Raw genomic sequence first — 15,899 nt, 5'->3', positions numbered from 1 at the left:
CTCTACTATATGTCAAGAGTAGGGAAAAGGGAGAAAACTGTAAACAAAACAACCAATCTGCCACTGACAAATAACGGTTTCAGAAGTCAGAAATGAGGGACTGTTGAAAATCCGTGCTATTAGACTAATTAAGCTTCAGAAAAAATATCCCTACAGCATATGCCCAAAGAAGTAGGATAAGTTGAACTTCCCTTTAGAAAACAACAAATCAACAGAAATCAAAGGTCAGGACCACAAAAGACCAGCATGAACTGCATCTCCACTCCACATGTATCACACCTACTCATAACAGTCAGCTAAGGACAGGATTAGATAAGGAAGCAATACTGTATTTAAACAGGAAAAAATATTTATCAGCCTTAAGATTTCACATATTTTATCCAGCAATAAAACGTGTTCTTTAAATAAGGAACAGGGCCCTGGGAATAGATAGTCCTTTCTGTCTATAAGTGTTGTTTGTCTTCAGCATTGCAGTATAAAAAAAAAAAAAGTGCTGCAAAACCCGTAAATAAATAGCCAATGTAAGTTTGATGAAAGATTGGCTCAGAAGAGTGCTTTTGGCCTGAATAGAAAGATATGCTTTCATCCTGTTTTGACTATACTCATACGTTTACCTAACATAATTGGATGTAGTTAATATTGCAGGAGCCTTCAAGCAGCGCACATTTCCCTCATTAGTTGGTTTAAAGCCTTAATGATATCTCCTGTGCTGCAGAAAAGCCCAATGTAGGCTTTAAAAGTGATTGGCAAGTTTCAACAGGAGAAAAACTGGGGGAAGGGAAGGCAAAACCTAATAAAACTCTGATCTTGTTTTCTTCAGTCATTTAGAAAAGGAAATTTCGCAGAATGATAGAAGAAAGAAGAAAAAGGTGAGGATAAACAAGCCAAAAAAGATAATTTCAAAAGCTGATCTTAGAGTAACTCAAAGAAACATGTGAAAGAAACAGGGAGTGGGTAGAAAGAGGGAATGTCCCTTCGCATACTTGCAACACACTAAGACACATACATACTTAGTCCTACACAAACTCCTTCTGACATAAACAAGTGCATATGCACAGAGTATTGTCAAATCAGCATCTTCCTACACCTGCAGCAAAACCACCTTTTTGTAGTTTCATTATGCAGCATTTTTTCCCCCCTTTAAGTCTCAATAGAGTTGGCAGGGAAGCCTTGCATCTAAGAAACAGAATGTCACAATATACCATTAACTAAGTACATGCAAAGGGTTTGGGTTTTTGTTGTTTGTTTGTTTTGTTTTTGTTATTGACTAATTTTGACCATTTTCCAGGAACAGAAATTTCACAGGCTGGTTTAGTTTCAAAAGAAGCGTAATTATGTACAGCTGTATTCAGTATTTCTTAACTGCCTTGAACAATCAGCAAAAGGGAGATTTGCACACATTATCAGCCACTATCATTAGTGCTGTAAAGTATGTAAATCCATCTGGTGTTCTGGTGTCTACCTAGGAGCAGGTATTGAACCAATGATGGCTGCAATATAATAGCATAAAGAGCGAGCATTAAAACCAAACAAAACAACACAGCAACCCTAGTCATTTCTCAATACCAGACTGTCCTTGTGTTTGTGTTCCCCCATGGTTTTGCAAACCATTTTTATATGTACAGGCATGGAGAGTGGAGAATTAAAAATGTAAATTTCATCAACATGCAGTTTTGCAGTCTTCACAGGGGAAGAGGTAGCAGGATACCATGGTGATGGCAGCACTGCAGCCCATTAATAAACCAGGGAAAGACCAGGGATAGATCCAAATACTTAGACCCATGCTGAAAAATAACTCACTTCATAATAAATCCTGTAAAAGATAAGATGACTGTGCATCTCAACATCAGCCGTGGTCTCAATCTATTGATTCATCATGTCTTGATGGGGGGCAAGGGAAGAGGAAACTTGTTTTTAAGCCTTCTAGCCTCCTTACAGTCAATTGCATTGCTTTTATATTGCCAAGGTTTATGGCCCAGAGCATCCGAAAACAGACAACCCATGTCTGGAAAATAGAAAAAGTGGAAAGTTTTTATTTTGTGTTCCATCTGTGTGTAACCCATCTGTTTCCACCATCACTGCTAGCCCTTCACACAGGAGGGATCAGCCGGTTTTATTTGCTGTCTTACCTGGAAATGTAACAAATACTAGTGTTTGCTTACTCAATTAGAGATACATAAATCTCAAGCAAACAAATTCACATGACCTAGCCGGACAATACATTAGCTGGTTAAAATAGTACCCTTACAAGAAGCATGGCTTTCTCCAAGCCCAGCTACAGCCTGACCACCACTGCTGGGGATATGCTGACCTCTTGCAGGAGAGCTCCCTCCAGCCATGACAACACAGAAACCTTCTTCAAACAGCAAACCATCTAAGTAACCACTCAAAGGAAATAAAATGTCAGTTAGAGGTTCACTTTAACAGAGTGTCTTTCCAAGTCAGTCAACCAGACCATCCTCAAACTAATTGAACTTAACTACAGTCAGCAGTTTTAGATTGATTGCTTGTAAGCCATTCTGTGGAACTCCAAACTATTGTTATTGATACATTCCTAAACTTTCAGAAGCCTTTATCAAATACCTAAGTGTGTGAGAAGAGACCGTGTTCGCCGCCTTTACCATGCATGGCACAGAAAACCAAAGGCTCCTATTTAAGGGAACATCCCCATTCTGGACAGACTATTAACAATATAAATACACGCTCATGGCCCACTGAATTAAATGAGACATAAGAATGTGCATAGAAGTAAGTAAATGCTAACATCTTTTTATGAATAGTAGTCAGCAGAGGCACACGCCAGGTGTTCAAGGTAAGTACAAATGAGCTTTCCCACTTTTCAGAACAGAGATTTCACTTGGTTTCCTGTCCTGAATTAGAATTACAAATAAAAATGACAAACTTGAGAGATGATAATCCTCAAAATACATTCAATTGAATCTGTTCATATTTTTAATACTTCAGGTTTTTTTAAATACTTCAAAAGAGAAAGTTACTAAAAAGAAAAAAAAAAAGAGTTTTTCAATAAAACTTTTTCTACGACATTTTTGAAGCTTCTTTTAAGAACTAACAAAAAAACTCTCCCACCACAACTATTTGAATTAACAGGTAAACCAAACCCCAACCTTTTGCCATCAGTTCTAAAGCACTAACATTCACTAATGATAATGTTCAGCTGGAAATTCCCAACATAGTCTTTTACATTTGTTAAGGTGACAAAGCACTTCCTAAATTATTTGCCCTTGTGAACACAGGAATTCTGTAGCAAAGCCAAAAACTGAGCGCAGAGCTCCTAAATCCCAACCTAGAGCCCTAATCACAAAACCAGACTTCATCTCACTGGGATTCAGAGGATCAGGTGGTTCCCAGAACACCGTCTACTAATATGTCAAGTCTTTCTTTAAGGCAAACTGAAGCCAAAGTCTGATTAATTTTACAGTCAATAGCAGTGATCATTTGACAACATTAGTTTTGTGCTATTAGCTTCAGCATATGGGGAATAAGGGGCAATCTGTTGTGCATGCATAAAAAGACATACACAGGCTGAAAGAAATGACCCTCTCAATATTTATTATTTTAATTTTAAAGTGTCTATTGCAAGACTATGCACTGCTACTTTAAAACATTTAAACAAAGCTGGATTTAATTGCTCAGAAAAATTAACTGAAGCTCTGAAGGCAAAAAGAGGAAAGAAAAAAAGAAATCCAGAATTAAAAGCTACTTTACCAGGTAAAGAAGGCAGCAAAATAGTTACATATACTTTAACCAAGCTAGAAAGGTATCCTAGTATGTCTAGAAGACAGCCATGGAGGCACACTGGGGAAAGAAAGCAGATACATCATTATGGTTGTTGAGCGTAGGAGCTCCTGCTCTGGCACAGCCCAGTAAGAACCATCAGGTCAAAACAAGGATAAAAGCCCTTGCTCAGCTCCCTGGCAAGGACTGGCACTGGAAAATCACTCAGGCATCTGGGCTCACATGGCTGTACAACAGCACCCACAAATATGCAAACAAATTAATATTAAACAGTTAAGTGCTATACACCCAAATGCATTCCCTGCTAGCATAATTCCCTTCCTATAATGACGCTGTACCAGCCAAGATTTCAAACCAACTATGATCTAGCAGCTGTAGAGAACTGCTAGGCAAAAAAGTAAATCTTAATAAATTCACTGCTTGGACACCTTTTCACTTATCCTTGTAAGTCACAGAATGATTTTTGGAAGCACTGAATATTCTCAGCAAAATGAGACTGAGCCTTATTGTACATGTGGCAGGATCGACGCTTGCTTGAATCTGTCCTACAAAGGGAGGGAGGAGAGAACATCGCAGCTCTATCACAAAGAACTGGGTGTTCAAGGCACGGCCTGCCATCAGGCGTGACGGCTTTGCTGCATCAGGAACTGAAATGTCGCCACGGCATGTACAAAGAGGCACATTTTGTGAAGTTTCCATAGTAAGATATGGCACAACTGGTGTCCAGGAGGCTCTAGTGAGGACTAAGGATTCAGCACCTCCTCAAATCACAGAGACCCCAAATCAATATGTGTGCATCTGTATGCATCTATGAATATATACAAATATAAAAGCACGCACTCATGCACACATGCAGATGTAACAACTAATCCTGGGACATGTTGGCTTCAGAAGCATTATGCTGGTCACCTTCCATGTCCTATGTGAACCCAGCAAAAACCAAGATGAAACAAGATGAAGGAATGGGAAAATGAAAAAACATATCTAAAAAGACTGGGGTAGTGAACAAATTTAAAGCACGTTCTGTCCCTCTGCTGCCACAAAACCAGCTTGTTTTTAAAAATAAATATCACAATTGAATTATTAGCACACACTGGAACATCACTTGTGTACTAAACCATCCTGCTGAACAGTCATTTTAAAGAGTGGAAAAATGAAGATCTCATTATATATATTTCACCTTTTTTTTTTTCTCATTTGTTTGAATCATTTTCCAAATATTAACTTACCTGTCGTCATACTGTGTGTCACTAGTGCTCCAAACTACGCATCCATGCGAAGGTGAGCCTCTAACAAAGCACACTCATCATCTGTTTACAAACTGAGTTCATCACACTTTGCAACAATTTGAAAATAAACTAAGAAATTCACCTGAAAGGATGATGATGGCATTGACACAACCAGAAATAATCCTAGGACATTTAATTTGAAGAAAAGAAACATTTCTAAACCAACCAAGGGTACAGGGTCAAGACAGCATATATACGCGTCTTTTGGCAACAGTACACCACTTTTCATTCCTTAACTATTTTTACTTGACACGTCTCCAAATGAATATGTTAGTGGGTTTATTTTTCAAAACAATAAACCATATTTGTGAGAGAGGGACTGAAGAAACAGCCCAGCCCATAAACTGGATCAGACTATGGGTTTGGATACACAACTGAATTACCACTGTTTACTGAATGACAGCACATCAGCGGGGCAATGCTTGTACTCTAAAAATCAAGGCAGAAGGCATCAAGTAAGACATTGCACAAGACATGCAAGTGACCCTTTACTTGCAAAAGGCCGAGAACACATACACACACACACAGAGTCAGTTCCTGAGGCACCACACTGAGCTGTTTGAAGGCACTTGTGCATCCCAGCCCCACTCTGGAGATGCATAATTGCTATCAGCCAGTGTAGGGTCGTCTGAAGTTACTGGAAGTATGCTGATTTATGCTGGCTGAGGGCCTGACCCAAACTTCACAGAATTACAGGATGGTTGAGGTTGAAAGGGACCTCTGGAGGGCATCTTGTATCAAATTTGGATAGACCTTTTGACAGAGCAATATATACAGACACTTTTCTTGCCAGTATTGTGCCCTCTAACAAGAGACCAGAAAGAACCGCCAATGCAGGGGTATGGCAGCCGTCTGGACCACAGCTGAACAAGACGCAGAAAATGGGCTCCTTCCTATTTGGTGGCTGTATTTTATTTGTTTAATGCTACAGATAGGCCTGAAGCTTTACAGATTTAGCGAAATAAAGATGAGGCCAAGAGCTTTGGCAAATTCTACACATAAAAAGAATAATCATGTCCCACACAGATGAACTAGGAGGAGGGGAAGGGAAAGGACAGACAGAAGCAAAAACAAAAGCAGCTCAGGTAACTGTCTTTTCCTTCAAGAGGGATACAAGGAATTTGTACTGCCATGTTATATCAACTTCCATGCTACGTTTTTGTTCTTACTTTTACCGCTTCATTATTATTTGTTGTTAATCCATTGTTACTCTTTCCACAGTAGCAGCAAAGCTCCTGATGAGAAAACAGTGATGTTTTCTTACAGCTATTGGAACCGGTGTAGATTTTTGTATTTTAAAATGTCACCCTCCTCCAGCTGGTTGGCATGCAGATTTAAGGATTTGGTCTAGATCAACTACTAGTTTCCACTTGTGATAGCCACATAGATCCTGGCAGAGTACTGACTCCAGCAGCCTGACAAACTTTGACTAGCCAGTACTTACCTTTGCCTTTGGGCTCACTGATTCACGTTTTTAGCAAATACTTTGGCCTACAACTTCTAAATAATTTAAATTACATACCAGGTAATATCTCCCTTCACATTGCTCCATCTTAACATTCTGATCCTACATTTTTAAAAATACAGTTTAATGATTCTCAAGTACTAATTCAAAAACAAATTTTCAATGCAGAAATTAAAAAACAATCTGAAAACAGATTATGTATCATTATCCTGCCCGGCAGAATGCAACAAACATCATAAACCTATCTCACTCACAACACAGTAATGCAACTAAAAATGGTCTTAGTGCTCTTAAAAGAAAGCTTCTATTCAAGAGACGACTTACCATAGTTGTGAGAAAAAGGTATCATTTACTGCAGCGCAGCCCTGCCTAGAATGCTGGCTGAGGTTTCCATGGTTAACCTAAATTAAAATCAATTCCATATTTTTTGGCCCAAGATCTATAAGCTAATTTTCATCTTTTCTTCTTCAACTATAACTAAAAATATAGGGAAAAGGCTTCATATGCCTCAAGTATGAAGGTACATTACAGTACACATTTTTGTTTTTAGATAGCTACATTGCTCACCTTAAGTCAAAATTAAGTGGGAAAGTAGAATGTCATTATTGCCTTCTTGTGATTATACAGTTAACAATAAACATACCCCATGCCTACAGAGGAATAACACCCTGCTTGCTAGACTTGGTTGCTTGTTTTAAGAGGAAGTAAACCTTAATGCAGATTTGATCTGCAGTCACCATACACTTCTGTTGCAAGAATTACTAATCAGTAACACAGAAACAAAAGAAGAGGGCAATGGAACTTAAAAGGCTTTTTACAGCAATATTCAAAAGATATTCATAGTAAAGATGTGGAATGTATAATATCAAAGTGAAACATAATTGCATAAAATGAACAGGAGTTTGGCTTTTCTTCACATGCAAAATCTACTTTGTCCATATAATGAGTGAGCAGATAGGTTCCATGTGAGAGAAGTGTACAAGTGGGCCAGGTCTCGCTGGATGTGGTGACAGGACACAAGATGCTCCCAAAGAGTCCTCTCAGCAGATTAAAACCACCCTGATTCCATGAAGGTCTTCTGATGACTTCCCAGCAAGCAGCCAGCAAGTGCACAATCCCAGATTAAGGTCATTCTTCTTACAAGCACTCAAGGGCATGACATCATATTATAGACAGCTTTAATAAAAGCTCAGAGTTCACTGAATCATCATCTTACCCACTTCTATCAAGTACATCACCCACTGTTTACAACCCTTCACAAGTTCTATTTCCCATTCTTTTATTCTAATATATAGGTATTTTAAGATTCATTGAAAGAACAGCAAATTAAACATGGAATATAAACTTTTTCTACCCCCTAATACACTCAGCTTTTAGAATTAGTCCTGCTCAGACTGCAACTTAGTGACACTTTGTTAACATATGGTTGCTACAACTGCTACAGAGTGTGATGAACAATCCTTCTTCGTGGCATTCTGGGTTAGATAACTCACATTTCACCTCTGGTGGATGAGGTACACATCTTGATTTTGGAAATGCATTTGGAGAGGCGGGGAAGAAAAGGCTTGTTCCCAAGGCCAAACTCAGTGGTCTCACCTCCTTTCCCATCCTTCTCACCCTTAAAGATTGACACTCTTAAGGTAAAAAAAGGCTTTGGGTTGAAATAATAAGCATGTGCCACATCTGGACTGAGAGATATTAGCTTAGCTTTGTGAACAGCACTGACTCCAAAGTCAGTTCTGTAACCACTCATCAGTAGACCATTTGGGGAAGGAATGGGTAAAATAAGTTAGGGCGATCTATTTTGCATTTTGAATTCTTCACTGGCAAGTAGAGGAGCTTGCTTTGAGTAATTTTAAAATACACAAACAGAAGCAACGCTATTAGAAGTCTTAAACTGACATTTATTCAGTCAATATGAGAAGAAAGAATTCTATTACTTTGAAAGTGCTTTTCTCGTTCTCACCTTTCAACCATTATTCACACACAACCAAAATCACATCTGAATAAATTCCACTGGCCTTCATTACATACCATCCAGTATTATTTATTTTCATACAGAATCGTTAGTGCACAGGACAGCCGAACAATTCACTGAGAGAGCTGATTCTGATTTAAAGAGGAGAGGTAGCTTCCAGTATTAAAATTCAAGAGGGGAAAAAGATCCCCAGGTTAGATGTGGAAGGACCCAGAAACAGAAGGCTGCTTATCTTCAGTAAGTGAAAAGCAACGGCTGGAACAGGGAGAACAAAGAAGAAAGTGAGAAATAACAACGCGCAAATATCGCAGCTGTGTGAGAAGACCATGGAACAAGCAGATAAGAGCACATAAGATGAAGCAAGTATATCTGAATTAGACTCATGGGCATTAAGCAAGCCAGAAATAGCAACAGTGCACAGGGGGGAAACTGTTCATTTTGTTAAAGAGAGGGCTAGGAGTTAAATATTCTCATCTGTCACAGGCTTTCTGGTTAGTGGCAGGGATGTCACTCAGTCTGTGCCTCAGTTCCTCATCCATAAAGCAGGGTGTTGTGCAGAAAAGCCACAAATTGTTCACGGGACAGTCAAGTGATAAGGGCAAGATATGAACCTACACAGATGGCTATACCTAATAGATCCCTGATGAAGAAAAAAAGGGAGAGAGACTGGCTATAGTGACCTGACCTACCTGCACTTTAGAGAGGAACACAAATGTTACAGACCATGACAGATGGATGTACAACCACAAGAAAGAGAGATAAACCTCTGACCATAAAAACCTGGAGAGAAAGAAAAATTTTGCCAAATAAGAAGGGTGACAATGCACAGACAGACATATTCAAATGACAAGGCTGACTAAAATTAAGAGCAGAACAAATATCTGAATGTACCCTCAAAGGAATGCTCTCTAATTTCAGGGAGGTGTTATTTGGGTACCAGTTACTGCTATGAATAGTGGGTACAGTCTATTCCTATCAAATATACAGGAGAAAAGCATGGGAAAGTTATAGACAGGAAGAAACAGGGTTCCTGCTTGGGGGTGGAAAATTCCTTCAAATATAGAGAAAATGGAGAAAAGACTTTTGCCACACACAACAACTTCAGCCTAAGATGCTTGCACACCAGGATTCTTCCGTTCAGATGTGAGTTATAGGAAGAACGGAGGGTGACTGGTACAAGTGGTTATTAAATAAGATACAGGTAGTCACAAGATGAACCTCATGTACCAAAAGAAGCAAGCAAAGGAGACAAGCAGTCTGCAAAGAGACTGTCTGGTTGCAGAGAGGATCAGAGGGGCAGAGGAGCCAGACAGCTGATCAGAGATGAAATTTTTCCTGGGGGCACAAACAACCCTCCTGAATACATGTGAGTTTATTTGAGCAGGTTTGAGCATACAAAGGGACCAGGAGGAAGCAGGGAATGGATGGCACTGAGGCAGTGTGCGGTCACAGTGACAGTATTTCCTTGTAAAATGCTGAGGAACTGCTAGAAATCTTTACTACCCCTCTGGCCATTCTCCCCTCATTATTTGTTCTAACCAGTACTTGAAAAAGAGCTTTTTAATACATATGTGTATATAGATATGTAAAATAGGTAACAAACAGCATATGTGTAAGTCCTTGCTAACCCCAAATTCATTCTTTGCTACTTGTTATTTTCAGAGTAGTGAGTATGACAAAGCAACACATGTTAGCTGCAGGAGGCATGTCCCTGTCCCAGGCAGCCTGCTCCTGCCTTAGGAAGTCTAAAAACACAAAACAGACCATGGGTGGGAGAAAGCAAATAACACTGTCCCCATGTTACAGATCGAGAACAAGGAAAAGAGCTACTAAGTGATTTTTCCCAGGATTTCACAGGAGGTCAGTGGCAAAACTGGATATTGAAAGCCTCTTTCTTCAGCATCCATCTGGTAACTCAGTCACAAGGGCATTGTATCTCTTTTAAGGACATTCTCTTTCATCCTCAGATTGTCCTGGCAGAAGGTGTATTTAGTGAGTTTATATACCTCCAAGTTTCATTGAACCATGTTGTACTTTTCCCCAGTCTCTATTTCCAGCTCCCTCTGAGCTCAAAGTAACAGTACAACCACCTCCATCCACAAAGCCAACATTTCTATCTACTTACAATTCTGTTGGTGAAGTTACTGAAGTCTGTCACTAAGATTTGCTTGATCATCTCTGGTGTGGAGACCACCACAAACATCTGGCGACCAATGTAGTACCTACAAAGAAAGAAAGCAGAGAGTCATTTTAGCAGATAACATTAACCAGAGAACCATCACCTTCCCTAAAATACCTCTGTTGGCTTGAAAACACTTGCCATGAACAAATATCACAGAAAATATATTCCCGTGGGTTAATCAGTATCTTTCCCCATCCCTCTCAACTATTAAATTAAGATGCATGGTCCTGGAATTTAAAGGAAACAGCTTAAAACCTTTTACTGATTAATCGATACTCAGCCAACATTTTAACATACAGGTTTACACACTCTATGCTCACTGTGAATTCTGTACAAAGGGGTGTAGTATCACTAAACCAAATTATAGAGGGGCAAAACATTAATAACCAAGAACCCAAACAATCATGAAAGACCTACATAATCAATTATCCTGCAGTTAGCCACATGAAATGCCTTTCCATGGCAAAGCCCTGTCTACTATGAGCCTTTCCAGAAGCACCCCCAGCATGGCTGCAGTAAAGGCACACTTCCACCACTTCCACTAGCACTGGAATAGAGTGCATCTCAGAGCCCAGGCTCTGCATTACCATGAACATGGCCATCTAACAGATACCACCTGAACCTTACATAACACCAATGAGAGGAAAAAAACAAACAAACAAACAAAAAACCAAACCAAAACAAACAAACCACACAAACACAAAAAAAGAAAAAAAAAAAAAAAAGGTCCACCAAGCATAAAGAAATTAATAAAACCCTGGAGGAAGACTGGGTGATTGGGGTCTCTCACTCTCTGCTTGTACACCCTCTATTTCCCGCTTTCAGTTTAATCTGATCTTTGGAGCCAGGCTCTGTCCTTGGGAGACTTCACACCACTGTGGATGCCGCAGAGGTACTGGAACCCACCCCAACCCCACAACTCCTAGGCATGCAGAGCTCCCTTCTCCAGCAGCAATCCCCCGAAGGACCATGGGCGCTCTGTGCCTGGCTGCTCTGCAGGGGGAGGAAGGAGTACCACCAGCAAGCAGAGGTTGCCTGCAGTCCCTACCTTTGCCAATTGCTGGACCAGAAAGACTATGTAGGCGGCGCTGCCATTGCTCTGCCAGGAGAGAGTGAGAGGAGGCTGGAGGTAGGCACAGGAGGGCCGGGCAGCTCAGAGCAGAACACAAGAGCAATACGACAGACGCTGCAATACCGTGGTAATATTGATGCCTAATCGTTTTGGTATGATATAGCTTAGTATCAATATATTGCTTATCACCTGTCTACATTGCAGCAACAGAACAGACAAGCAAACCCTGGGCTGAATTAAATTTAGTAACTGGAGGTTCCCATGGCAATGAAGCCGCAGCAGCACTGATTTCACCAGGGGCAAACAAGTCAGACAAATATCTTGATTCCAAAGCAGGGTTTCACAGTCCACCTTGACCCCCATACCGCCAAAACTCATAACAAACAAATGGCAGAGAAAAACAAGAAAATCATTTTCTTCAGGAAGGAAGAGATCTTCTTTTCTTCTCTGGTGGGTTTCAAGAGGGAACTGTTATTTCCCAAATGCAACCCACAGGCTCCACTTGAACCTTAGATACAGGTTGTACATTCTATTAAAATAAACCTTTTTCACCTCTCCCACTTAAGTAAACCACAGCAAAGCAGCTGCCTGTTAATGGTCAAACTTTTCTTCAGAATCCTAATAGGTGCATAAGAAAGAGTTGAGGCCTCATTTTAAAGAGTGCTTTGATCACAGTCTTTGGCAACAGAGGATAATACCCTACATGCCCCTTCCGCATGTACTTTATACAATTTCTCTGGCATTAGAGAGGCAAAGCAAGCTCCCAAGGCGAAGACCTGTGCCGCTCCAAACCTACCCAGGGCGATCAGCCATGAATACTGACCTCTCACGCTCACATCTTGCTTTTCTCTTCCCCTCTCCAAGTTTATCAAGTTCCTTGTCTCATTTAATGGTTAGTGACTGATGGTCCTCCAACACACAGCTTTCCATAGGGACCAAATCCCTAACACCAGATTCCAAATCTGAATCAGAAGGTGATTATGCTACCCAGACAGCTTAACCCTGACCACCAAGAGGCACCACACGATACATGATGCAAAGCACATGTGTGTGGGGGGGAGAGATGCTTCTAGTTTATTTCAAACTTGGGAAGCCGCAGAGCTCCAGCTCCAGTCCACTAGAATAAGAGGACAGTACTCGCAGTCAGAGACCTTATGTCACAGTGTACTTCGTGCTTGAAAGCATTCAGGACTAAAATTTGGGACAGGAGCATCTCCTGCTCAAGCTGCTTTTATGAGAAAGTGACTCACAAGCCAAGTTTATGCAAACAAATCTATTCATCATCCTCCAACTCAGACCAGTCACCCGAACTCCCAGTTCTGCTTCCACAGCTAAGCTCTTTCTTTTTTATCTACTCTTCTCTAACTTTCTATCTATAGGCATCTGTTTTTCCTTTCCTTATCCAGTTATAAATAAGGGCAGAGCAGGAGAAAGACTAGAAAGGAAAAAAATCTCCTAAAATTAATAAACTGAAAATACTGGAAAAAATATCTTAAATTGCTTTTTAAGCAAAGTTCTGCCTGCTTTTAAGGAATGACTACTGTAAAGTACACACAGACTACCATCTTTTATTGTATCCCAAACAGTAAAAGCTCTCTCCCTGGCTTTTTTCCATTCTCCTACTTTCTGTATATAATCTTTCTAACCTTTTCTAGGATACAAGAAAAAGAGGGTGCATATGGACATGCTTTGAAAGTCAAAATCCACAGGCTAGGAGCATAAATTCCATGATCTTCCCCTGAAGTTAAGGAAAAACGACAATAACAGCTAAGTATGAAACAAGATCATCTGAGCTATTTCTTTTAGCAAGCACAGGTCCAGAACCCTCAAAGCCACCAGAAATATGCTTAACTAAGTTTTAACATATTTAAAATCCTTTACAGGATCAAGGCCTTGGTCACAAACCAAGAGGATATCTCTCAACTAGATTTTTTTTTTTTTTTTATTTGTTCCAGAATGGCAAGTAAAAGATAAAATCCTCATGAACAATAATCTATTCTTCCCAAGTAAATAACATATTCACCCCTGCCATGTAACTTCATTTTGATTCTGTATTACTACATAAGGATATCTCTGGCCTCACATAGACTTAGATTTATTATTGAACAAAACCCGATATTCTTGTCAGATTTTAATAAATAAGAGTTTGAGAAAAACAAAAGCCTCCCGGCAAGTGCATTACAAATGGATTCATGAATAATTTAGGACAGCACTTTTTATTAACTTTCTCTGGGTTAATCTTTTCACAGGGCTTGCCCACACACAAAAGTCCTACCTTTGACTACAGTGATACAGTGCCATTACACTGCTTGACCCAACCCTTTGTCATACTTTCATGTAGGGCATTCAGGATATAATACAAACACTCGTGACTATCTAGCTCGCTCCTGCACAGAAACAAGAACATGTGAATGTAGTATGGCGTCCTCAGAGCAATGCAACTCTGTCCACATGGGAATCTGTTGTCACGCTGCCATACCAGTAAAAATAAATTTCATGACCCATGCATGAATGTAATTTTCAAGTGTAGATGAGGCCTCAGTTATTTAAATTATGCCATTAGGGCAATTTCTACTAAATTTCAGTTTAAATTGCAGCCCTCCAAAAGACAGAAAAAAAATCCACATTTTTAGACCAGCAGCTTTAGCTCTGTTGGAAGGTGAGACAGGAAAGACCTGGTACCAGTACATCAACAGCACGAGGGCAGCGTTAACTTCCTCCAGCAGATGAAAGGGTGGACAACGAGCCGTCGCCCCAGTGGGCTGCCGGTGCAGAAGCGGGCAGCCGTGTGCTGCACCGTCCCCAGGAAGGCCAGGCAAAATGTTTTTCAGAAGCGTTCCACAGAGGGCATGGATTTACTCCCACAAGTTACAGAAAAGGCAGGCTGCCCACCAGTGTCTTTACTAAAGGGCTCATAGGTCAAGGGGGTGGTTATGTTATAGTATACCGAGCAAAAGAAGTCAATCTGCATTCAGAGTGTTTTAATAACTGAAGAGGCTACAATCACCCAACACACTTGACCGCAGCAGTCTGGTTCATAAGAGCAGACAAGCACTGCTCTTAGGGCAATTAATGAAAGGGACAGACACTTCTGCCTCGTTTCCAGGTTTCACCCAGGATGTCGTGGTCCTCTTGGCAAATATTTAGTCATGTAGTAAACACATCTTTTCTTTTATTGGCAAGAATAAGCAGCAATGATTTCTGCTGTTTTGTGTGTGCCTCAGCATTGCTTTCTGCAGAGATGCGGCCCAGGTGTCCCAACCCATACCTGTGCCTGCCATGGCTATGGCCACAGAAGTTACCCCATGGAGGTAAGAGACGCCTGAGAGATGAGCTGCTGAGCCCAACCATAAGCTGAGGTAGCAGCAGTGGGACAAGAGGCAGGTTGGACTGCCTCATCCCTCCTGGAACACCCAAGCACATCATCTCCCTTTCCAATGTTTGCCAGTGACCATCCCCCCCCGGAATGCAGATTTCCGTTCTCAGGCGATGTACTGGATCAATTAGCTATTTTTAATTTGAAGGACCAATTTAGCATTATCCTTTCTGTGCCCCCAAAATCTCTCTGGTCACACTGCACCGTGATCTGCTGCCAACAGCATCCCCCAGGTCCTGAGCCACAGACGTGCCCTCTGAGCAAAGCTTGCAGCAATGTTGCCTTGCTGCACAGGAAAAGATGGAGTGTGGACGCAGTACATCATGGCAAAGGGCCATATGTTTTTGTGTAACACCCGTGTGGGAAACACCTGCAAACCTTTCACCTTGTTTATAGTGCTGCTGTCAATTCACAGAAGACTTTGATCTCCCTATCTATTATCAGTCCCATGTATTACAAACATATCACATTAATCATAAAACACATATATGCTGTTAGGCAATAAACAAGGCTTTGTTTTCTGTGCTGCAGTCTGGTACAATACACAAAGATCATCTGGAAGGCTAAATGAAAATAGAAAATGTTATTATCCCTATCTTCCTCAGGGAAGAGCAAAGAACAAAAAAAAAAAAAAAAGGAAAAAAGGAGAGGTATGCAAAGAGAGAAATACAGGGGAAAAGGCTAATTTTCTTAGAAGACATTTCCTTATAAAAAAGTTCCTCGATCACTTTGCATCTTTTGTTTAGAGACACCTGTTCACTGAAGGCAGAGAAACACAAAA

The 15,899-nt window shown here is 40.5% G+C and overlaps 1 protein-coding gene across 2 annotated transcripts in view; it reads right to left on the bottom strand.

The window, feature by feature from the left end:
* The window catches only part of TBXAS1 (thromboxane A synthase 1), a 237,000-nt gene that overhangs the window by 119,680 nt on the left and 101,421 nt on the right, over positions 1-15,899 (bottom strand). For both annotated transcript variants that reach the window (XM_082308784.1, XM_082308785.1), the window contains exon 5: positions 10,614-10,710. In XM_082308784.1, the coding sequence (XP_082164910.1) occupies positions 10,614-10,710 (97 nt within the window). The remainder of the gene's footprint in view (positions 1-10,613; positions 10,711-15,899) is intronic.

The sequence above is a fragment of the Platalea leucorodia genome (assembly GCF_965183815.1).
Source record: "Platalea leucorodia genome assembly, chromosome: 4".
Classification (NCBI taxonomy): Eukaryota; Metazoa; Chordata; class Aves; order Pelecaniformes; family Threskiornithidae; genus Platalea; species Platalea leucorodia.
Note: the sequence above shows the minus strand (reverse complement) of the source record. Positions and strands in the feature narration are given on the sequence as shown.